General features: G+C 38.9%; 3 protein-coding genes across 6 annotated transcripts in view; all 3 read right to left on the minus strand.

The window, feature by feature from the left end:
* Window positions 1–9,562, minus strand: part of LOC127440540 (E3 ubiquitin-protein ligase HECW1-like) — an 83,009-nt gene extending 73,447 nt beyond the window's left edge. For all 3 annotated transcript variants that reach the window (XM_051697205.1, XM_051697204.1, XM_051697206.1), the window contains exon 1: window positions 9,444–9,562. In XM_051697205.1, coding sequence (XP_051553165.1) covers window positions 9,444–9,488 — 45 coding nt within the window. In that variant the 5' untranslated portion in view covers window positions 9,489–9,562. The remainder of the gene's footprint in view (window positions 1–9,443) is intronic.
* Window positions 9,563–10,818: 1,256 nt separating this feature from the next.
* On the minus strand, window positions 10,819–12,965 carry LOC127440543 (C-C chemokine receptor type 5-like). Of its 2 annotated transcripts, none has more exons than XM_051697212.1 (2): window positions 12,750–12,965; window positions 10,819–12,639 (listed from the first exon to the last, which is right to left on the minus strand). In XM_051697212.1, the coding sequence occupies exons 1-2, from the start codon at window positions 12,866–12,868 to the stop codon at window positions 11,553–11,555; spliced, it is 1,206 nt and encodes a 401-aa protein (XP_051553172.1). In that variant the 5' UTR covers window positions 12,869–12,965; the 3' UTR covers window positions 10,819–11,552. The 2 variants fall into 2 exon arrangements, with proteins under 2 accessions (XP_051553172.1, XP_051553173.1); XM_051697213.1 differs by having other exon boundaries at window positions 10,819–12,636; window positions 12,750–12,927.
* A 140-nt stretch (window positions 12,966–13,105) lies between these two features.
* The window catches only part of LOC127440541 (collagen alpha-1(XXI) chain-like), a 65,602-nt gene continuing 52,887 nt past the window's right edge, over window positions 13,106–25,820 (minus strand). Inside the window, exons 25-29 of the mRNA XM_051697209.1 lie at window positions 23,395–23,541; window positions 23,121–23,175; window positions 17,040–17,231; window positions 14,505–14,582; window positions 13,106–14,388 (exon numbers count right to left, since the gene is read on the minus strand). Of these exons, the coding sequence (XP_051553169.1) occupies window positions 14,198–14,388; window positions 14,505–14,582; window positions 17,040–17,231; window positions 23,121–23,175; window positions 23,395–23,541 (663 nt within the window). The 3' untranslated portion in view covers window positions 13,106–14,197. The remainder of the gene's footprint in view (window positions 14,389–14,504; window positions 14,583–17,039; window positions 17,232–23,120; window positions 23,176–23,394; window positions 23,542–25,820) is intronic.

Below are 25,820 nucleotides of genomic sequence, written 5' to 3' on the forward strand. Positions count from 1 at the left end.
CCAGGCATATGCAGGTCGGACCAGGAGACCATCCTGTAGCATGGTGGCTGAGGCACCAACACTCCCTCCCTAGAAATGGGTGGAGTAAGTCGCAGGCCGGATGACTCCCCGGCCTGAGTTTGGCGATGGGGGTATGTGGCTCGCATTCCAGTGAGGAGCGGCAGGAGTATTGAAGGAGAGGAGACAGTGGCAGACAGGGAGATAGAGATGCACGGAACTGTGTGCGTGTCAGTATGTTATGTGTGACACTGAAAAGTGTATAGTGTTTGTACAAATAAAGTTAGTTGGGGTATTCACCCGGTCCACACATCCTCCTTTGGGAGAGTTGGAGAACCTGCCGCAACATGCAATCAATATATATATATATATATTAGCCTATTTTGAATATTTTCACATTTCAATTTCATAACAAAATTCCATCAAATTGAATTGTGTAATCTTTAACAAAACTAAATTAATAAAACTTAAAGTTTCAATTTGATGGAATTCAATTTGATAGAATATTGTTATGAAATTGGCTAAAATATTTTTTTGAGTATAGACAAGACATGGATAAGGGATTTGAATGCTTTCAGGGTGACCGCAGGTATTCTCTGGCCAATACCTCAGTACAGGAGGCAGCTGGTCACATGCTGGAGGTCACCGCAGGGCAGAGGACAGCAATATCATCAGTAGACGACCCACATTGAGGCCACAGGACTGATCTTTATAAAGGTTAATGAGAGGGCAGATAACAACAGCAGGGCTCAACAGTAAGGATGTTTTCTTTTGGCCCAGACTTGAACTTGCTGGTTTCATATTATTTAATTTTTAATATATATATTTTTCATTAAATGTTAAGTTTTCTTTAAAATGTTGCAATAATAGCTGTAAATTGTACAGCTTTAATGTAACTCTGTGACACCGTGATGAAAATTCTATAATTTACTCACCCTCATGCCATCCCAGATGTGCATGACTTTTATGACAAAGATTTTTAGAAGAATATCTCAGCTCTGTAGGTCCATACAATGCAAATGAATGGTGGGCAGAAGCTCATTAAAGCTCCAAAAAGCACATAAAGGCAGCATAAAAGTAATCCATACAACTCCAGTGGTTAAATACATATCTCAGAAGTGATATGATAGGAGTGGGTGAGAAACAGATCAATATTAACATCCTTTTTTACTATAAATCTCCACTTTCACATTATTTTTCTTTTGCTTTTGACAACTCATTCACTTGCATTGTATGGACCTGCAGAGCTCAGATATTCTTCTAAAAATCTTCATTTGTGTTCTGCTGAAGAAAGAAAGTCATACACATCTGGGTCAGTAAATTATGAGATAATTTTTATTTTTAGGTGAACTATCCCTTTAATGTTGTTGATTAAGTAAAAAAACAATATATTTGACTATACTGCAAACTATTCAGATATGTACAAATATATAAGTAGTTTGAAAATGTAGGAAGACCGAATCGATTGCGTAATTCTCTGTACATCATGAGAATGGGTGGTCACCACAGCGCTTGTCTGACGCAATTTGCTGACAGCGTTTCTCTGACTGGAGGAGTGTTTTTCTTCAGGATCATGAATAACGTAGTTATTCACCAGGAAATCCATTATTAAACACAATTTCTACATACCATCAATTAAAAACCTCAGATCTCACAAGGTAGATCTGTCTTTAAAGGTTTTTAAGTTATCATTAAAAATGAATTTGCCTGCAAAAACAAATGTATAGGATTTTTACTTCCGGGTTTTACTTACTATAGGCCAATTACGGTCAACTGGACCTAAACTCTAACACTGGCTTCCTAACACTTTTGTTTTGAGAATGTAATTTCTCTTCTCTTTACTATCTTGTTTTAGAAAAGAGATGCAGTGCCAATTCAGACTGACTGAATGATTAAATCGTGGCATACTGAAACAAATTGAATCTTCAACGAGGTGCATTTGTGTTTACAAGCTGAAAGGAAGCTTTAACAATTTACCTTGCAATCACACTGACATGGATAAATTAATTATAATCATTAAGGCCCTGGAGGCAGACTCCATTAAATACCACCGTGTGTGTCTGTGTCTAATGCAGGATGAGATGCTTTAGCTCGCGTAGTGAGACGTGTGCCAAACAGAAACTCAAGAACCTTAATGCACTTACATAACGGAGCCTACGGGAGCTGAGAAACAGGATCAAGCCACAATTCTGTTAAAAACAAGATTTCAAGTATGCAAACACCTCCATGCAGAGGAATCAACTCTGTTGTACAGTACACTGCAGCATATCAGTATAGTCATCTTGTACATATTGGGTATGTTTGGAATAGCATATTACCTAAATGCTTGTAAAACTGTAGAGTACAGGTAATGTTTCCACAGTTGGCCCTAAATCCCAACAGAGAATGAAAACTAAGGCTTTATCTTAAATTGTTTTAGCAATCAAAATATATGATCAATATTTTCATAAAGATACATAAACATATACAATGATATATATATATATATATATATATATAGTGGCGAGCAGCAAAGCCTTCTCTGCTGGCCTTATGTGCCTAATAAATATTTAAATAAAAATTCATCCTTTCATTCTCATTCACATTTATTTTCAATCACTTTCCACTCCTAATTAATCTACAAATGGATAGCAAAAAAACAAAAAGTTTATCCAATCAGAATTTATTCCTTGATGCTTACAAGCAAAGTGTGACAGCTGTTTCACAAATCGCATGCCCGAAGAGGAGTTCCTTAGCCGAAGCAGCACGTGAGTCTGAGCTCCACCCCGTGAAGCCTTCAAAATTTCCACTGAATCCCTCAACAATGCAATAAATGGGCATCTAATCTCAGACTGTCAGATACGTCCGCCACTCAGATTGATTTATTTGTTCTAGGTGGGAGTAGTCTTTTAGATAAGTCCCAGTCAAGGCCTTCTAGCTGGCCTTGAGCGATGCAATCACGCATTAAATAATGTACGTAATTTGAAAGCGAAGAGCGCGAGAGGCGAGATCAAGACAGAGATGGCTGTCATCACTCACTGCCGTTATCGCCACTGAGAAAAAAATCCTTATGGATTTCTAAACCCAAGACTTTCTGCATGATCGTGTGATCGCTTATTTTCTTAAACAGGAAAGGAGGTCTGATTTTGAACTCAATTAAATTGTTAAGTGCTTTTTTGCATTATAGCAACATCAAGAGTTTTCAAAGTGTAAATTAGGATGTCTTGAGCATTCAGTGAAATTTATTGCAAGCAACATTTAAGTCGCAAATATTATCAGATAGCTTTTTCCAAGTCTAACTCTATCTACTCCTTTTTAAGGGTGGCTGTGGTTCAGGTGGTAGAGCAGGTTGTCCACTAATCGCAGGGTTAGCGGTTCAATTCCCAGCCAACATGACTCCACATGCCAATGTGTCCTTGGGCAAGACACTGAACCCCAAGTTGCTCCCAATGGCAGGCTAGCGCCTTGCATGGCAGCTCTTCTGTCATTGATGTGTGTGTGAATGTGTGAATGTGACACAGTGTAAAGCACTTTGTTGAACCACTAAGGTTAAAAAAAAAAAAAAAAAGCACTATATAAGTGCAGAACATTTACCATTTATTTAATAATTAATTTCACAAAACAATCATGCTGCATTTAAGATTAGGCTAACTTGAGCATTCAGTGTCGTTTCAAGTTTTGGCTTTCGTTCATGGATGAGTTTTTAAAATGTCAATTGGTATTACTAGTTGGCTGTGACGTAATGAATGATGTCCATAAGGTGTCTTAATCATTGTGAAACAATGTTTTCTTAATGGCATGAATTGCACTTAAGGCCTAGACTTAAAATGCACGGGCCGCCACTGATATATTTACCAACCCAATCTCATGAAATGTCATACATAATTTACAAGTTGGCTATTTCGATGTTTCGATGTTTCGATTCATGTGCAAATTCGCAGATGTCTAATGCGGAAGTAAGCGCGAGTTTCGTGCACGAGGCGTTAAGGACATACTTATTAATATTATACCCTTACCCAAACCCCTTATCTAAACTTAACCAATCAGTAGAGTGTGTAAACATGATTGGAAGCTGCTGTGTGACAGAAGCAAGTAATTGTTGCGTATTAGATGGAAACGATGTCCAGCGACGTCATTGGCTGTAGTGAAAGTCGTAGGAATTCAAACGAGTGCAGTCGCAGGATATCATACAAATTAGCCAAATTTAGAAAAGTTGTACGAATCCTGACGATTTTGCCGTGACAGTGTGTTGTGTATGTATAATATATATATATATATATATATATTATACTCACTGAGCACTTTATTAGGAACACTACACTAATAATGGGTAGGGCCTCCCTTTGCTCTCAAAAGAGCTTCAATTCTTCGTTGCATGAATTCCAAAAGATGTTGGAAATATTCCTTTAAGATTCTGGACCATGTTGACATGATTGCATCATGCAATTTCTGCAGATTTGTTAGCTGCACATTCATGCTGCGAGTCTCCAGTTCTACCACATACCAAAGGTTTTCTATTGGATTTAGATCCATTGACTGGGAAGTCCACTGAAGAACAGTGAACTCATTGTCATGTTCATGAAACCAGTTTGAGACGACTTTTGCTTTGTGTCATGGTGCATTATCACGCTGGAAGTAGCCATTAGAAAATGGGTAACTTTTCGACTGGTTCGAGCTGACAGAAAGGCTACGGTAACTCAGATAACCACTCTGTACAATTGTAGTGAGCAGAATAGCATCTCAGAATGCACAATACATCAAACCTTGAAGTGGCTGGGCTACAACAGTTGAAGACCACGTCGGGTTCCACTTCAGTCAGCCAAAAACAGGAAACTGAGGCTGCAGTGGGCACAGGCTCACCAAAACTGGACTGTTAAAGACTGGAAAAACATAGCCTGGTCTGATTAATCTAAATTTCTGCTGAGGTACACAGATGGTAGTCCCACTGCAGCCTCAGTTTTCTGATCTTGGCTGACAGAAGTGGAACCCAACGTGGTGATGTGAATATTAACTCAAGCTCCTGACATGTATCTGCTGATTTTATGCATTGCACTGCGATTGGCTGATTAGATAATCACATGAATAATTAGGTGTACAGGTATACCTAATAAGTGAGTGTATATACTGTATATAAGACTGTGTGTCAATGCTGTGAAGCAAATTTTTTGTGTCCAGATATATTAAATTAAAAAAATACTTTACAAATTCGATTTAAACTAAACAATTACTTGAATACACCTCTTCTATGATGAACATGTTTTCAATTACTGAGTTCAAAGTCATTTTGAGATTTTTTTCTGGGCTTTGAAGTAAAAAATGTTGTGGTGTAACTGTCCAGAGTAGGGTTGTCAAAAGTAAATTCTGTATTTTCCACACAAGGGCATGTTTTAAATTTTAATCAATTTCTTCATCAAAATAGTGTATAATCAAATGAATTAATAAAACCTTTATCAAATGAAAATAGAACAATTACTTTTCAACATACCTTTGCATTTTTAATCAAATTAAGTGCTTCAGTAAAGATCCTCACAGCATAATACAAAACACAAAATTGGTCTTATTTTTGTCAAATAAAGTGCTGCATAACAGAGCATCACAGTATAAATGAAAACATTGACGAAAAACTTCTGTTCAGTACAACAGCACTCTTGCTTATATATACTACTACTACTACTACTAATAATAATAATAATAATAACAATTATTATTATTATTATTATTATTATTACAGTAAATACTACATTGTAGGGCAAATGATTTGGACAAATAATCTAATTGCGATTATTTTGAAAAATATTGTGATTTTGAACTGCGATATCATAAACATCAGGGAAAAAAGAAGAAAAAAATTATCCATGTTTTGTCCATCACAATTACATTACATCTGTCTGCTTTGTACTTTTTTTGTTAAATTTTCCGAGGACGATAAATGAGCCAATATTCTGACTTTTTTCATTATTGGCATCGGCTGACAGATTTTCCCCTTTGCCCGATTTGTTTCTTGAGGGTGCCGAGAACCACCTGTTTGCATGTGAAGCAACTGAGACATGTAAACAACCAGTCACAGTTCATTTTGTTGTTACGTGCCATCATATTGTTACAATAATGCACTGGTGTGCAACACGGTGTCATTTAAACGGTCCACATATCAGACACGTTTGAGCTTAAAATGTTAAAGTGCTCGCCTGTTTCATTCTCCCTCTCTCTCCTCAACAGTTCCCTGTAACTTTTCTAATGATAAAAGGCAAATATAAATAAAGTTTCTATTATATACCATCTGCAAATATGCAGATATTTTGTTTAAACAGATGTAATTCACAACCTCACGAAAACCCAGCGTTTTCTTCTCGTCGAGCGCTCATCTAATGTCTTCCTCTGAAGTGCGTAGTCTATCAGCCAGAATCAAAACTTCAGGATCAGGATTAAAAGTTCCTCTGATTCACAAATCATGACGACAATTCAAGCAGGTGATCCAGGCCATTTAAACTGTCAGGAGATTGCTGCTCGCACTGGATACACAAGAGCACGCAAGTGCAACCAATGTCTTTCTAGCAAGTCGGTCCATGTCGGCCATGTTTGGAATGCTCTCGGGAGGCTATTTCCTGTCATGACAGTGCAGCGCCTATCTATTTGAATGGGGAAAGACTGAAATCTCCAAAACGGTTGGTAAAGATTACGATCAAAGAACATATTTCAAATCAGCAATAAAATCTGACAACACTGGTATCATAAATGGTGCTTCTTTACCTCAGATTATGCAAAAAAATGCAATTTTCCCAGCTTTTGTAGCTCATGGACTCAAGATGGCGCCGAGTATGGCTGCTGCGTTGCGAGCTCTGAAACAACATTGTAGTTTTTTGTTTGTTTTGTTTACAATTCTTATGTTTTTTGTACTGGATGTTGTCTGCCTTATTGTCTACGACAGACAAACACTTTTGGACATTGGTTCTGCAATTACACACCGTAAACCGGACTTCAAATTCCTCAATGCCGACCCGCTGTTTACAAACACGCCAGCGGAGCCCTTTGTCTGGGCTGCCCGGCCGCGAAAACGCAGAAGGAAAAGGGGAAACAGAGCCGGCGTTCTCATCAAAGTAAGACGTCGTGCAAATTGGCCCCCGCTACCCAGTATTCTACTGGCAAATGTTCAGTTTCTGGACAACAAGCTCTGCGAGCTGAAAGCGTGGATCTCTTTCCAACGAGAGACGAGGGACTGCTGCATCATCTGCCTTACAGAAACTTGGATGTCTGCGGAGATTCCAGACTCAGCCATTGAACCCGCGGGGTTCTCCGTGCACCGAGCGGACAGAGCGAAAGACCTCTCAGGTAAAAGCAGAGGTGGTGGTGTATGTTTTATGATCAACAAATCCTGGCGTGATCAGAGGAACGTACATTCTATCAAGTCTTTCTGCTCTCCTGATCTTGAATTTCTCATGCTTCTGTGTCGACCATTCTGGCCACCGAGGGAATTCACAGTGGTGATTATCACAGCTGTGTACGTTCCCCCACAAACCGACACAGACCGGGCACTCAAGGAACTGTATGGGAGTATAAGTGAGCAGGAAACCGTGCACCCTGAGGCCGCGTTCATTGTGACCGGGGACTTTAACAAAGCCAATTTTAAATCAATTGCACCAAAATACCACCAGCACATCAGTTTTAACACACGAGGGGACCGGGTTTTGGACCATTGCTACTCTCCCTTCCGGGATGGCTACAAATCCCTCCCCCGCCCACCATTTGGCAAATCGGACCACTCTTCCATTCTGCTTCTGCCTGCTTACAGGCAGAAACTGAAACAGGAAGCACCCGCCCTCAGAACGATCCAGTGTTGGTCGGACCAATCAGACTCTATGCTACAAAACTGTTTTGATCACACGGACTGGGAGATGTTCCGGTCCGCCTCTGATGATGACATTGAGGTTTACGCTGATAGCATAACGTGTTTCATCAGAAAGTGTGTAGAGGATGTTGTTCCATCCAAAACAATACGGATATACCCGAACCAGGAACCTTGGATTAATAGCGATGTTCGCGCGGCACTTAATGCGCAGACCTCCGCTTTTAATTCCGGGAACGTGGAGGAGCATAAACAAGCCAGTTATGCCCTCCGAAAAACTATCAGAGCAGCAAAACACCAGTACAGGAACAAGATTGAAGGACAGAACACCACCAACTCTAGAAGCATGTGGCAGGGAATTAATATCATCACGGATTTTAAAGGGAATAAAAACTCCGCCGTGAACACCGCTGCCTCTCTCCCAGATGAGCTAAATACTTTTTAAGCCAATATGGACTCATAGATTCAATTTCTACAAACTTGACACATGTTTTAAACTTTTTTTAAAGATTTCTCATTTTTACCACCTCGAACAATCTTATTTGTCAATGACCTATATAGCTGAAGAACTTAAGTGTGAGTGAATAGGAGCAGCTATGGTATGGGAAGACACTCGCGATAGACATCATGTACTGTATAACTACAAGCTTATGAAGCAACTTTACCGATTACCATCCATGTCATCAATTGAAGGCCTTCCTGCCTGTAAGTAACATGCCATTTTTTCCCTCTTCAGAAGCTTTTCCGTCCCTTGGTGCTGATTTTAGAGCGGATCAATAGACTACTGGTCTCAGGTGAATCAATACTAATCTACCCCATCTATGCTCCTTGTCTAAATTATTTCTGCTCTTAACGACCCCTGAGTAATGAACACATGTCCCCAACTTAACACTGAAAATCAGGCTTATCAAACCTGAGACATTGGCTTGTAACTTGAGAATATTTTTTCCCCTAACATGTAAGTTACTTCTAAGTAATAGAATTAGTAAGTTAATTACTACTTCTATTAAGCTTTTCTGTAGTATTTGAGCACCTACTATAGCATACAGCCATTAACACTTGTAATATAATTTAAAGTGGTTACCTTATTAGTTTAGTGGTCGACTGAAATTGTTTGTCAATGGCCAGTGACAATAATGGTATCTAGAAAGCAGGTATGTGGGTCTGTGGCTATTTGAGATCATCTTCAATTTCATCCACTTAAGATAAGGTTTAGATTCAAGATTTGAGTTTCTGTTCTAGAATGAGGTGTGGAACAATAGTTAAGAATGATTTTTAGAGTTATGGGCTCAGGGTGGGGTGTAGGTTTGCGTATTAATCTCGAGGTTTGATTATGTAGTTTTAGGGTTTAGGATGTTCATCGAACCACATAAAGACAGTATGCACGTGCACGTAAACACGCACGCACGCGCACCACACAAAGACGAGGCCGCGACTGATGCTGAACATCAACTAAACAAGGGCAGTCAAAATAAAATAAAATCGCTTTTAAAAACAGATTTATACCGCAACCATGTAATATAACCCTTAGTAAATGTTATTATACTGGTATCCACTGCTGCCCGCGAGAGACATCACAAATCACGTCTAATAAACAGCATATTAGAATCAATTAACCCACACTCACCTGGGTCAGTATCACCTGCCGGTGAATCATCACCTTCACCTTCATTTGGCCGTCTTCCGTCCCATATTTACCCGCACAACAGCCGCCCTCTCCTCACATTTGCTCTGTTTGCTATCTACTGCAGTAGATGCTACAGCCCCTTTCCTGGGTACCAGGAGCCTGTAACCAATGGAAACCCACGTGTTTACGCCATCCACCCCACCTGCGTACGTACGTACACACGAACGCACGCACGCGCTGACGCAGTGGTGTCTAGAGGAGCGGATGTGATTGGGAGGTGACTGGATGTTTGGATAGTGATTGGCTGTGATTGGTGTCCCTATGGTGACTGGATGCAGGTTGGATGGCTAGATGTTGACTGGGTGTGATTGGCTGTATTGATAATTGGGATTGGATGGGATTGGCTGTGGCTGGAAGTGATTGGCTGTGATTGGTGATTGGTATCTATGTTTCTTTTTACTTTCCTTGCACTAGGATTTCTGGGTAACGGTGTTTAGGTGATAGATAATAATTATGCAAAAGAAAATGGCCTGTTATTACTGAAAAGTCCCTTAAACGCAAGGTATATAGACATCCTAAAAGGGAAGATTCTATGATTTAAATCAGAATTTAGGTTACTTTTAAATAAAGGGGCTATTGTTTCCCCTGTAATTGATTTTCAGGTGCACTTTTATGAGGACGTGTTTTTTTTCCCCCATCCATTTAAAACAAACTGTCTCATCTGTTTATCTCAAATACATTAATTTCATCAGTTCATTAATACAAATTCTCAATATTGAAAATGTATTACCTCTTAACCTAAAAATTAAATCAACGTAAATTGTATGCCATAATATGGGTAGCTAGGACTATAATAGAAAGTTACGAGGACATTTTTTTTTTTTTTTTTTTTTTTTTTTGCCACCACATTTTACATTTTGGGTGCATTTTTTGTCATTTGTGGTGACATTTCCACCCAGAGTCCCCCTTAATTTCTGACGCTGAACTGTACTGGTTAAAAAATACAAAAAATATTGTGTGTGTATATATATATATATATATATATATATATATATATATATATATATATATATATATACACACACACACACACACATATATTAATATATTGGTTATACACAAGTGCAGATATGCCTGCATATTTGAGTCTGATTAGTTTCACTCACCAAGGCTCTTTCAAGGTTGGGTTTTCTATTTGCAGTGCTTTTTGTGTTAGATTGTGCTGGTTTTGTACTTTAAACAGGGGAGATATTCTGAGTAGTTATTTCTAGATATCTGCCTACCTCTGCCTATTTGTAATATTTTCCTTCAGCTCTTTTGATTTGAATCAGTGTTCCTGACATCTTTTTTAAAGAAAACAACCACAATCCAGATATAGAAAAACAGAAGTATTTATTTTCCATGCACAAAAATTTGATATATTCCATAAAAGGAGACAACAGACCACAATGCAGAGACTGAGGTTAGACTCAAAATAAACATCCGATCATCATAACAGCAATTCGATGAACAGGATGCCTCTAGGTGTTGAAAAGACAGGAAGTTTAGTTTTTTTATTTTTTTTTTTATTTATTTTTTTTTTTATGAGACCTTTAAACAGAAAAAAAAAAAAAAAAAAAACCATGCAGAATATTAAGCTATTCACAAGTAAAATGAAAATGGCTTATGGCTACATTGCACAAGAACTAGAAAGTCAAGGTGTACACAATACACATTATGTTGCATAATATAACTTTTCATCACAGAAGCTAATGTAAAAAAAAATGTATATATTTTTATTATTTTACTCAATTATTTGAGAATTTTCCTTTAATTTTTATGTAAAACTTGCCAGACATGACCCACAAAGCGTCATGTCTGCCAAGTTTTGTGAATGCATTAGTACAAATGGACTTAAAATAAAATATTATAAAACATTCTTTCTAAACCTGCAGAAATTATTTAATATAATGATTTATGCTCAAAAAAGCAAGGCAAACATTGCAATTTTACAAAAAGGTTGGTGTTCCTTTTTGTGTCCGCTTAGCAATACATTTCAGAACAAATGGTATAAAGTTGTCACTTTGCAAATAAACCACAGCCTGCACAGTCACTCTTATTGATGAATCATCAGTAATCAGTGTTTGGGCTCCTGAACGATGTGCTTTTACTGCTATGCGTTGACAGTACAGTTATCTTCAGACATGGCAGACGCTTGGCCAAAAGTTTCAGAAAATGGTTTTGAAATTTCTTGCCCAAAAAGGTATAAAAGACAGGGCTGATGCAACAGTATAGGTATGCAAAGTTCTGTGTCACATACAGGGCATAGTCTAGGGCATTTGAACATTGTGACTTGTCTCCAAAGGACGTCTTGATCGCTTGTAGCAAGATGACCACATTGTAAGGCGTCCAGCAGATGAAGAAGGTGAAGATGATGATAAAGATGAGTTTGACTGCCCTGCACTTCTCTGCCATGCGAGTGTACATGATTCTGATGGTTATGCGGACATAGCAGTACAAGACAATAGCCAGAGGCATTAAGAAGAAAAGGAGAAACTGCTGATAATACCCAAACAGCTCCCACTTTATGAGGACACTCTGGGTGTAACCCGTCACTTCACACAGCATACCACTGTCCTGATTTTCTCTCACGTCGTGAAGAACGATATCCTTTAGACTAGCCAATACACTGAGTACCCAGACGACAGCAGACGATGCAAATGCATATGCTCTCCTCCTGCTCTGGGCTGCTGTGATGGCATGGACCACTGCCAGGTAACGGTCAAAGGTCATGAGAGTAAGGAAGAGGATGGAGCTGTTGAAGCCGATGGAATAAAAACTTCTTACCAACTTGCACAGGGTACTGCCAAAGATCCATTGAGAGCTGTGGTACACTGCCCAAAACGGGAGGCTAGAGGCGAAGATTAGGTCTGAGATGACAAGGTTGAGTAAGAATATGTTGGTGACTGTGCTAAGCTTCTCATATTTGTAGATGATACACAGCACTAGCCCATTCCCTAACAAGCTGAGGAAGAAGTTTATGTAGTAGAATGCCGGGAGAAGTTCTGCACCAAAGTGGATGACATCGCTTTTCCCGCATAAAACAACTGGTTCATTTCGGACATATTCTGGATCCACTGTTGAGTTATTAAAAAAAGAGTCGAGATAGTCCCACTCAAAATCACTTTCAGCCATTGATGTCTTCTGTGGTCTGCTGCTAAATAGAAAATAAAAATTAGACAATAAGCACAAAACACATCTGTTATAGTACAATTTGATTAAAAAGCATCAGGTACATTCTGAACATCAAAAATTGGTTCCACTCACCGATGTCTGTAATAAATGAGTGTGAAACTCTCTGCAGCCCCGATAGAACTGATACGACCACACTGTGGCTTGCCAAGAATAAACTGCACGCATCCTGAAGAAGGAAATGTGAAGGGCATTTAAATCAGCTCGTCAGCACTATGCAAAACCACTTACACCATCACTCTGTCGGTCAAAATGTATATATAGTAAATGTCACAGAAGCAAATTATCTACATTTTGAATTAATGATTGAAATGACAGAGTAATCCAGTAAAAAAATCAGGATTAAAAAAATTATTTCAAAATTTCATGTTACTGTTTATTAAAATTAAAATGTCAGCTGCACTTAAAATGAATTAATGAATGAAATCAAATTCAGTATTTCCTAAAGAACATGTAAAGGCATAAGTTCTTTGAGCATTTAAAAAGAACACACAAAAAAATTATTAGGCAATAAATAGAGGTTTTTAATCCTTTTCACAAATCTATCAAGTCAAAAACATGCATGCCAAAACTATAACCCTATTAATAGTGCTGCAAAATTCTACAAGACACCAAATGCTGAAACAATTAAAAGTAAAAATAATTAAAAATATTGTATTAGTATTCAAAAAATGTATTTTGAATGTTGGTATAAAACAAAACTCAGATTGAGAATAGCCCCTGAGCAGAAGTATTCTCAGATTTGAACATAAGCCTTCTGGTGTCGTAGTATAGCCAATAGCATTTGCTTCACATCCTGTAGAGAGGTAGCTTGGCTTGGGCAGTGCAGTGGATACAGTATTAAAATTATTCTTTAAAGCTATCTTTCTTTCAAAAATTTTAATTGAAAATGAGTGTGGGGAAAATTTAGTAGGCCAATTGTATGTTTTTTGTTTGTGTGTGTTGGGGGGGGGGGGGTGTTCATCCAGGGCAGGCCCATCAGAAGTTTCTGGGGGGAATTGAGGCAAATCTAGGGGGAATTATGGAGGAGTTTATCAAAAAATGATTTAAAGTTTGGTCTATTCCTTACACAAAGCTATCTTATGGCTTCTGAAGGCTTTGAAAATACCAAATTAGTTCTATGGACAAATTTTATGATACTTTTAGGAGCTTTTTAGTAATGTTTGGAGCTTGACAGCACCAGTATCCATTCACTTTCCCCACTGTATGGAAAGAACAGATAGGACATGATGTTGAGATCTTAAGTGTAAAAATAAAAAAATCATCTAAGTCAAAAAAAATAAAAAATAACAGAAATGGGTAACACACAAGGATTCACTCAAATAAGGAATTTCAACACAAAAAACAAAACAAAACAATATTCTCAGACAAAAACACATCACAAATTAAAAGTCAAGATCCTGACAACTTTCTTTAGAGGTTAAGAGTTCCTGAGGTCAATGCTGAGCACCAGAAATGTTTGCTGTTCATTTGAACTTGCAGAGAACACTGTACAGAATCAGTAAGATCCCACTGTCCTGATGCTAAAAGTTTGGTCCTTTCCTAAAAGGGTCATCCCGAAAATTGTAGGCTTGATAACAAGAAGACGGGTCACATAAACCCATGGATCCTGGGGGCCCACGTTTTCCTGGGATACCTGGAGGGCCAGGTTTCCCTGGGGGACCAGAAGGCCCAGGATACCCCTCACCATCATCCCCACGTGGGCCCTGTAAACCTGTGTAAAACCCAGGAGAACAAATTAAAAAACAAAAAGACACCCAAAACAAAATTAAATGGTTTATTATCACACATGACTTCAGTCATGATATTGGCATCTTAGTTTTTTGTTACCTGCTGGACCAGGTGGACCTGGCAACCCAATGTCACCCTGTCCTTTGGCACCTTTCATACCCATTGGGCCAATATCACCTGTAAGAAAAACAAACAGTATTAGTGTGAATTTACAGTACAGTACTAAGCTTTAATCTCACCAGAACTATGACAACATTTTAATTATGTTGGCTTGACAAAGCCAACATACTGTTATTTTACAAACTTGGTTTAGGGTTATTTTTAAAATTCCAAAACCAAGCCCAACATTTTTAACACTAACACCTTCTAGAGCTTTTAAGCAACATCCACCAAACTTGGTACAGAGCTTCAGACTGTTCTGACTTGGTGTCCTATGTCTTTTCTAACTGATTGGACTTTTCGCACAGTGGACAGCCAAAAATCTGAAAAATACCATAGACTTAATTTGACGCAATGTTCAAACGGGCAAACAGAATGCCCATTAATTCAAACTCCAGCTGTCAAATATTCAAATGTAAACAAACCCACAAAAGGCATTTGATCTTTTTAAGTTGCTCTCTATCTCTCTCTATCAATCTGACAATTTATCTGACTATGGCCATGTCCACACTAATCTGTTTAAGTTTTAAAACTCCGTTTTCAGTTTCATAATGTCATTGTTTTCAAAGTATGCATTTATGGAGAGTGTTTTCAAAAGTTTTCAGTGATGTTCCAGTGTGGATGAGAGCCGTAAACTTGCTAAATTATTGCATTTTCAAAGAAAACATGTTAGTGTGGATAGGGCCTTTATTACAGTCTGTCTGATCTATCTACAGTAGCTTGCTGGCAGTTCGTCTTACACTGCGTCCTAACCAGACCTGACTCAATAAGATTCCAGCGACACGCAATCGGTCTGTCCACACCAGCCGCGACGAGACACCACAATATTAATACAATAAAATGAGGATAATTTCCAATAAAATGTAGAAAACAGAGCAATTACAGACGAAACAGTCTGTTTATTGAACACAACTCATTTTCTCACTGAAGCTTTGTATGGGCATTCGCTTACTACGGCAAACACAGAGGGGATAAATACACAATCACACACATACACAGGGCAAAGTTACTTTATGAATAGCATCCTTATTCAGTCTGTTACTATTGTTTATGTTCTCCTGTTGTTATTTCGCCGACCTCCACGTGACAGGGAAGTGGAGAGAAAGTCAGAATGAGCCGGTATGTCTCCCCACTGCCATTCTGTGTGTGTGACAGAGCTCCGGCTGAAAAGAGCGAGACCTCAAGCACAACATTCGGTAGGTGTGTGACACCCTCAGCCAAAATCAAGTTGTGAACTGGCTAGTGAGATGCCGACTTTAATATACTGCAATAAGTATAATTTTAGACCCATTTGGTGACTGCGCTGATCTGCATGACATCACAGAAATAGAATGCCCCGCCGCGTGTCGCAGCTATTTAGGACAAAAACTCTGTTTAACAAGGAAAAGATTTTTTTTCAACTTTTATCGTGTGTCGCTCATTGCATCACATCTGGTTAGGACACGGTGCTGCTGTAATGTCTGTATAACTATCAAACTTCAAACTTTTAAAATTAGTTTAAACGGTGGGGGTGGGCCTGGGTAGCTCAGGGAGTATTGACGCAGACTGCCACCCCTGGAGTCGCGAGTTCGAATCCAGGGTCTGCTGAGTGATTTCAGCCAGGTCTCCTAAGCAACCAAATTGGCCTAGTTGCTAGCAAGGGTAGAGTCACATGGGGTAACCTCCCTGTGGTCGCGATTAGTGATTCTTGCTCTCAATGGGGTGCATGGTAAGTTGTGTGTAGATTGCGGAGAGTAGCATGTGCCTCCACATGCGGAGTCTCCGCGGCGTCATGCACAACAAGCCACATGATAAGATGCGTGGATTGGCGGTCTCAGAAGCGGAGGCAGCTGAGAGTTGTCCTCCACCACCCGTATTGAGGCGAGTAGCCGCACCACCATGAGGACCTACTAAGTAGTGGGAATTGGGCATTCCAAACTGGGAGAAAAAAAAATTAGTTGAAACATTCAGACAAGGCTTTGTTTTGACAAACTTTACTTATCTAGTTACATAATGTGACATATTTCAGTGTCAATTTTCATTGTTTAATGTGGAGAATCTTTTCAAATCTATAGTTGTTGTGTGGTAATTGTTGAGATCTATATTTCATTAACATCAACCAACATTAAAATAGTTGGCAAGATTTTATAAAAACTGCCATACTTAAAACAATTTGGCCAATGGTTAAGGTTATTTACGCGTATGGCCTAGGTGATGTAAGACAATAAGGAAAGCTGTTTTAGGGGCGGAGCAAGTTATTTTATTTTGAAGAAAGTTAACAAAGGTAAAACTTTTTTTTCCATTGTAATAATGTGCAGTGATAAATCAAGCAAAATAAGACCAGCAACATGTATTAAGAAAGTAAATAGGGTCAATTTTGATTTCAAGTTAACTTTAATCCGCACTACAGTAAACTAATTTAAATGAAATAAACTGAATAAAAAAAAAACTCCACACAATCTGTTGAGGTATGCTGGTGTGTCATCAGTGCCTCACCTTTAACCCCTTCTGGTCCCCTCCTCCCAGGTGTTCCCGGATAGCCAGGAGCTCCTGCCCTGCCAGGGTACCCTGGAGGTCCAGATGGGCCTGTTGGACCAGGGGGGCCTGGATCACCTGGTTGCCCTTTTTTGGTTTCACAGTGTTCGCAACTTCTATGGCCCATCACCTGCAGGAGCTGTGGTAGTTGGTCTGTTGAAGGTACATGAATTGAAGGTAAAACACATTTTAGCCTAATATTGAGCTAATAGTGACTGTGTTTATGCACACGTAATTTACACGTTCATGCTTGATAAGCCGACAACAAGTAAGTTCACGTAAGCACCTTAAAACATGTTCATTTCAAAGCAAAGGTAATAAATGGTTTAAGTGAAACCTGGTTGACCTAGGTTTTTGCCTGTTATCCCAGTTTTGCTTTGCATGTTAACGCCTTTATCAGCGTTCTGTTAGCTTTTTCAGTGTGCGCATGTCTGTTTATACTTTGACTTTAGGATTGAAGATAAAACAAATCATTTCAAAATCTCATGTTAATATGGTTTTCTTGCATTATCGTAGTTAGCAGTTATCACTTTGGTTGTACACAGTATTGGCAGGAATGTGGTTTTCACACCCAATTGGGCAATTTTTTTAATGCAGTTGTGGGAACAATTTCAGAATCGCGGGTTGTGTTTTCTTTGGGCTAGTTTTGTGATGTACCGAGGCAGGGGCGTGTCCAGGAATTTTTGCCAGGAGTGGCAAGAGTCAAGTAAGGGGTGCATCCAGTAAGTTCGCAAGCGGGGTCCGTGTTGGGGTGGCAAGTAGGGTGGGCAGATTTTATTTTTAGGGTATTTAAGGCCCTGACCCTGTTCCAAGGCCACCAAAAAGTTTGTTTGTAGACAATGAAAAATTGATCCTTTCTTAATGTGTAATGATCCTGGGAATGAATACCTGGCAACCTAAGGACCGCTGGCGCTGTGAGAGCGAGTTACATGTGAGTCGATGCCCACTTTGTTAATATTTTGGCACAAATCTGACAGTAGATGTATTTGTAGGAACAAGCAGCTGCAGCATTAAGACATGGCAGGTAAATGGTGCAAATATGGAAAAAAATATCGCAAAGAATGGAAGATGGAAAAGGGGTTAATGGAATGGATTCAAAGTGTTCCAAATGACGATAAAAAAGCTTTTTGCAATTATTGCAAATGTGAAATTAGAGTGCACCACAGTGATCTGGTAGCCCACGCTGCCACTGAAAAGCATAAAAAATTCTGCTCCTTTCTCAAATGCCAGAACATTATTTGACACAGGTACTTCCTTTCTAAGATCAAATATTGCAGTAAAGGAGGCAGAGTTGCAGCTGGCTGTTCATGTTGCTTGCCACTCAAGCATCTTAACTGTTGATCACTCAAGACGTATTATGGAAGAAATGAAAGGCATTCATTTACACCGAACAAAATGAACAGCATTGATCAATTCAGTGATAGGACCAGTTGTTCATGAAGATCTTCTGGAGGATATAGGTAGTGGACCATACTATAGATGAGAGCACTGATGTCACAACCAGGAAACAACTATCCATGGTCATCAGATTTTACAGCAAGAAGCACTCACAAATCATTAGCACTTTTGCAGGAATGATTCATATGTAGCTGGTGATCACTGACCATAGCAAATTCTTTATTCAAGTTCCTGGATGACAACAAACTGTCTGTACTGAATTGCATCGGTCTTGCAACGGATGGCTGTAACACAATGTGTGGACAATATAATTCAGTGCTAATGAAATTCTGTGACCGTAATCCATATATTGTCTACATAAAGTGTGTGTGCCATTCTCTTCAGCTCTGTGCATCAAAAGCTGTGAGTGTCCAACCCAGAAATGTAGAGTACATGGTTTCTCATACCTACAGCTGGTTTTCGAATGCCACCCAGTGGCTCCAAAAGTATTCGGAACTGCACAAGACCATAAATGTAGGTGAAAGCAAGAAAATATTCTGAAGAGTTCTAAAAGAACTGAAGAGGACAAACAAGAAAAAAGAAAGGAAATGGACAAGATGTCAAGTTTATCCTGTAAGCCTACTTTGAATATACAGTATCCTTGGTAAATACCGTATTAAGGAAACAATTTGTATATTAATTAAAGTTTGCCAGTGTAGGTTAATTGGATGTTCATGCTTGTGTGTTTTTTTTGTTGTTGTTTTTTTATTTATTTATTTTTTATTTGGCATACCCAATTCCCTCTTTGTGGTGGTGTAGTGACTTGCTTTAATCTGGGTGGCGGAGGATGATCTCAGTTGCCTCTGCGTCTGAGACAGTCAATTCATGCATCTTATCATGTGGCTTGTTGAGCACCTTACCGCAGAGATCTAGCACATGTGGAGGCTCATACTATTCTCTGGGGCATTCACACACAACTCACCACGTGCCCCACCGAGAGCAAGAACCACATTATAGAGACCACGAAGAGGTTAACCCAATGTGACTCTACCCACCCTAGCATCTGGGCCAATTGATTGCTTAGGAAGCCTGACTGGAGTCACTCAGCACGCCCTGGATTCGAACTTGCGACTCCAGGTGTGGTGGTCAGCGTCTTTACTTGCTGAGCTACCCAAGCCCCCCATGGTTGTGTGTTGACAGATCAGCAGTAAATGTGGAAAGGAGAAAAGAGGAGAGGAGTGTAATGAAGTGAAAAGAGTACTGTAAGCACATATACTAATGGTCTTGACTGGGATCAGAAAATGCAGGAGAGGACATGTTTCCTTTATTGTATGTACAAGGGTGTGTAAAACTACAGTGTGTTGAGAGAGGGGAAGGGAAAGAAAAATGCTCTTAAGGCAAAAACTTTGGCTTAAAGACATACAATTTTATAGATGGCTCTTTTAGTATATCACTTATTGTGTTCAAACAGTTTATAATGCATATGCTTCAAAATGATTTAACTGAACATTAAAAACACAGGAAGACAAACAGAAGAATTAAAATCACTCAATGAAAAACAAAATATTCAGGAATAAAATACAGATAAATTAAATATGCACATATTACATACAAGCAAGCCTAGTGAAAATAATTTGAATACAATTTAAAACATAAAACAAATTAAAATCAATAGTAAGTGGATATTTTAAGGCCCTTTGTGGGAAACTTCTGCAGTTGTCAAGACTAAAAAAACGAAAGATTTGTGCGGATGGGTTTCGAAAGACTTTGGGTTGGAAAAATTTCTTGGACCTGGCAACCCTGGTTGTACATGTAAATACTCATCCAGTCCTCGATTTTTGCTCACATTTTTTAACCAACTGTATGTTTGTGTTCAGCATCACAAACATCTGCCTACAGTTGCTACATACATCACTGTTAAGTGTAATTGTACGCAATAAGCATAAATTGAGGAAGCTAAGTGTGGACTATTTTAGACAGATAACGCAAACAGGATAGTTCTGTTTTATTGTAAGGAGTGTGGAAAAGATGTAATTTCAGTGACAGTATCCAGAACATTTTATGCTGCCTCAAAGCAAATATTGCACAACTGCTGGTTACAAATATTTAAGTTGTTCCTCTTTAACAGAGAACTGAAACTGCTCCCAACTCTCTTGATGCTTCCAGCCAACTGACAATGAGGCAAGCTTTGCATACAAACAAGTTTCATATATCATAGAACTAACACGCACAAATCTACACTGCAAAAATCCTAATCTTATTAAGTATCTTTGTCTTGTTTTCCAGTTAAATATCGAAACATCCTTTAAGTAAGGTATTAGTATTACATTTAGCCAAGCAAAATTGCACACATAATAAGACAACAAAAATGCGTCCGAATATTCATACGTCCCTATTTCTGGCAAGATTCTGAAATGCGGATCAACTGGACACTTTACGATCCCATAAATCCCTTGGGGGCTGAGGCAACGTCATATTTAAAATGCTGGATTTAAAAAGAGTCAGACAGCTCTTGTAAACATGAAGTGATATACACTATATTGCCAAAAGTATTCGCTCATCTGCCTTTAGACGCATATGAACTTAAGTGATATCCCATTCTTAATCCATAGGGTTTAATATGACGTCGGCCCACCCTTTGCAGCTATAACAGCTTCAACTCTTCTGGGAAGGCTTTCCACAAGGTTTAGGAGTGCGTTTATGGGAATTTTTGACCATTCTTCCAGAAGCGCATTTGTGAGGTCAGACACTGATGTTGGACGAGAAGGCCTGGCTCGCAGTCTTCGCTCTAATTCATCCCAAAGGTGCTCTATCGGGTTGAGGTCAGGACTCTGTGCAGGCCAGTCAAGTTCTTCCACACCAAACTCGCTCATCCATGTTTTTATGGACCTTGCTTTGTGCACTGGTGCGCAGTCATGTTGGAACAGGAAGGGGCCATCCCCAAACTGTTCCCACAAAGTTGGGAGCATGGAATTGTCCAAAATCTCTTGGTATGCTGAAGCATTCAGAGTTCCTTTCACTGGAACTAAGGGGCCAAACCCAGCTCCTGAAAAACAACCCCACACCATAATCCCCCCTCCACCAAACTTCACAGTTGGCACAATGCAGTCAGACAAGTACCATTCTCCTGGCAACTGCCAAACCCAGACTCGACCATCAGATTGCCAGATGAAGAAGCGTGATTCGTCACTCCAGAGAACGCGTCTCCACTGCTCTAGAGTCCAGTGGCGGCGTGCTTTACACCACTGCATCCGACGCTTTGCATTGCACTTGGTGATGTATGGCTTGGATGCAGCTGCTCGGCCATGGAAACCCATTCCATGAAGCTCTCTACGCACTGTTCTTGAGCTAATCTGAAGGCCACATGAACTTTGGAGGTCTGTAGCGATTGCAAGTTGCCGACCTCTGCGCACTATGTGCCTCAGCATCCGCTGACCCCGCTCTGTCATTTTACGTGGCCTACCACTTCGTGGCTGAGTTGCTGTCATTCCCAATTGCTTCCACTTTGTTATAATACCACTGACAGTTGACTGTGGAATATTTAGTAGTGAGGAAATTTCATGACTGGACTTGTTGCACAGGTGGCATCCTATCACAGTACCATGCTGGAATTCACTGAGCTCCTGAGAGCGGCCCATTCTTTCACTAATGTTTGTAGAAGCAGTCTGCATGCCTAAGTGCTTCATTTTATACACCTGTGGCCATGGAAGTGATTGGAACACCTGAATTCAATTATTTGGATGGGTGAGCGAATACTTTTGGCAATATAGTGTATATACCAAGAAAGTTGTTCCTTGTGCTTAAATGGTGCTTGTTTAACAAAACCAGAGCAGATTATTCCCGCGATTGTTGTTCTTACATCATATATTCGGACCATGGGTCAATACCCACGTCCCCGGATTAAAGGAATATTCCGGGTTCAATACAAGTTAAGCTCAATCGACAGCAATTGAGGCATAATGTTGATTACCACAAAAAAAAGAAAAGCAAAAATCTAGGTTGCAGTGAGGCACTTTGTGGCCCAATTTTTAGAGGGTTTAAAGGCAGAAATTTTAAGCTTATTATTTTATAAAAGCACTTACATTCATTTTCCTGTTAAAAATCATGTATTATTTGAGCTGTTAAGTTGTTTAAATTGTAATTTTTACAGTCATTTTAATGTTATAGGGTTTGTTGACATTAGTAGTCGACTGATATGGGTTTTTTAATGGCTGATGCCGATATTCAGAGAGTAGGGTGGCCGATAGGCCGATACAATACCAAAATATCACACAATGTAATATAGTAAATAACAAACATAAAATTGCTAAAAAAATAATTATTTAGCATTATCAAATACAATACATACTGTGACAGTGCATGGTTTCGGACACAGGTTGAGTATTTTTTCAGTGTGTTGTTATGCAGTTGCTAAGTTGTTGCTAGGGTATACTGGGTAGTTCCTTACTGTACCATTTTTAAACACCAAGTCTCAAATACCAAACCCTAAGTATCAGCAAACTGAATAATATTACTTTATCTAAGTTTTGTATTTATTTTAAACATAAATCTCACTAAATGCAACCACCAGTGAAATTATTATGAAAATTATTAATATAATACTCTCAACCATACAAAATACTTAATAATGAAAATACATTAAAGGTTACATTCAAGAAAACTTACTTTGCAACACAGAGGCACAAATTTTCATAAGATGTTCCTCAGAAGGTGGCTTTCCCTGTTGCAAAGTGAATTTAAAGAATTAATTAATCATTTGTTTATGTATTTTGCCTTTATTTAACCAGGTAGGTCACTTTAGAATAGATTATTATTTACAACAACACATTACAAGAGGATATTGTCCTTTTGAAGCAGGGAAGGGGCACATAATATTTGATCACAATACTTTCTGTTCTTTACAAATGCACTCATTGCCAATAAACAGCATCATACTCACAGGTTTCCCTGGATAGCCTGGAATTCCTGGTTGTCCTGGTAGCCCATCTAGACCCGGAAAGCCTCGAGATCCAGGCGGCCCTGATGGACCCATGTCTCCCTTTTTCCCATCAGCCCCTCTGATCCCAGGATCCCCTGCTACACCTGACTGAGAGAACAAATATCGTTCAGTATCATCACTGTATGAATGAAATCAGAAATCACAAAGAAATATTTGCTCTCAAATCGCACTTCCCAAATCACACACTTCTGCACTATTCTATGGCATTTTGTGGTGTAAGTAGTGCAAGCAGTATGTTTACACAGAAAATGCAACAAAAAGAAGTATACTACAAGGTGATGTACTTCTTCAGCAGTAAAAACGGAGTGTGGGATATTGGACACTGTATGTCCTCAACTCGGACGGCTTCCCAAGCTTGACAAAACAACTGTAATTAATGGCGAATGTGGCAAATAGCAAAACTTCTGTGAAGACAGCACCTTGTAAATGTGAGCTGAAAGCTTTACCATCACCTCACTCTGTGTGAATATGTACATTATTTGAGATATTCGTATTAAAACTGAGTTTGGCTAAAGTGTTAAAACTATCAGCAACACATCTCCTGTGTTTGAAACATCACTTCTGTCAGCTGTTAAATGGCGAATGCTTCCATGCAGTAAAAAACTGTTAAAGGGATAGTTCACCCAAAAATGAAAATTCTCTCATCATTTACTCACTCTCATGCCATCCCAGATGTGTGTGACTTTCTTTTTTCTGCAGAACACAAACAAACATTTTTAGAAGAATATTTCAGCTCTGTACAATGCAAGTGAATGGTAGCCAGAACTTTGAATCTCCAAAAAGTGCATAAAGGCAGCAAAAAAGTAATCCATAATACTCCAGTGGTTACATTCATGTCTTCAGATGCGATATAATAGGTGTGGCTGAGAACAGAGACTAATTATGAGAGACGGGCCACTTCTATTTAAATGAATGGGAGAAATTGTAACACCCAACCAAGGAGCTCTAGCGCCCAAAGGTCAACGGATGTAGAAAGGAAGTCCTGCCTTACAGGTAAAAGAGCCAATAACCTTTCAGATACAAACATTGCCTGGCAATCAACTTGAGAACGCGAATGCGCATTAGCTATACAAGACGGGACAATTGGGCTTTTTAGCATAATATGAGGTGAAGAAGCACAATTTATGATACCAGTGATTTTACTGCTGATTTGAAATATGTTGTATAAACGTAAGCTTGGCAAGCCGTTTTTAAGATTTAGGTGTTCCCCCATTCAAGTAGATAGTAGCTGCACTGTCATGACTGGAAATAGCCTCCCGGCAGCATTCCAAAATGGCCGACAGTGGACTGACGTGCTAGAAAGACTTTGGTGAGAAACAGATCAATATTTAAGTCCTTTTTTCTATAAATCTCCACTTTTACTTCCTTATTCATCTTCTATTGTTTTTTTTGGTGATTTGCATTCTTCGTGCATATTGCCTCCTACCGGACGGGGCTGGTTAAAGGTGGTATGTAAAAGTCATATGGATTACTTTTATGCTGCCATTATATGCTTTTTGGAGCTTCAAAGTTCTGGCCACCATTCACTTGCATTGTATGGACCTACAGAGCTGAGATATTTTTCAAAAATATTCATTTTTGATCAGCAGAAGAAATAAAGTCTGGGATGGTATGAGGGTGAGTAAATGATTTGTAAAATACTTTTTTGGGAATTTTTATAACTATTCATTTAAACTTTGTTTTATAGATAATTTAAAGTGAATAATAAAAAATAAAATTTAAAACTTTTCATTTAAAATAAACTTTTAATATTAAAGTTAATGATTCAGATAGAATAATTTAAAGTTTTAAAATATCACACTAACTAGGCATTCAAAGTGTAACTGACAGTGATTTTGCCATCATAATATCTGCATACTGAATTGTTATAGATATTCCTTTTACTTGCATCTATTTAAACATCTATGGCAGCCTTTACACAGCAGAGATGGTTGCAATAAGTTTTGATCAGTGACAGATCGATATATTGGTTAGGCTGATAAATCGCCATTATTTGTCCATTTTGAGATTATTGGCAAAACTGTGTCCACTTTCCCGATAATCAGAAGCGTTAAAGGAATATTCCAGTTTCAATACAAGTTAAGCTCAATTAACAGCATTTGTGGCATAATATTGATAACCACAAAAATGAACTTTGACTTGCCCCTACTTTTCTTTAAAAAAAAAAAAAAAAAAGGAAAAATCTGGGTGTGGCAGGGCGGAGGGCGGGGTATGTCGTGATTCCGCACACCAGGCCCCTAATTAGGCCTGAGAGGGATAAGGCCGACCGGAGACGGCAGTGCAAGAGAGAGAGAGTTATGGACAGCTGTTCGACACCTGTGTGTGTGTCTCTTTTGGTTTAAGTTTCTCATTAAAATATTATTTAT

The sequence above is a fragment of the Myxocyprinus asiaticus genome, chromosome 5 (assembly GCF_019703515.2).
Source record: "Myxocyprinus asiaticus isolate MX2 ecotype Aquarium Trade chromosome 5, UBuf_Myxa_2, whole genome shotgun sequence".
In the NCBI taxonomy this organism is placed as follows: domain Eukaryota; kingdom Metazoa; phylum Chordata; class Actinopteri; order Cypriniformes; family Catostomidae; genus Myxocyprinus; species Myxocyprinus asiaticus.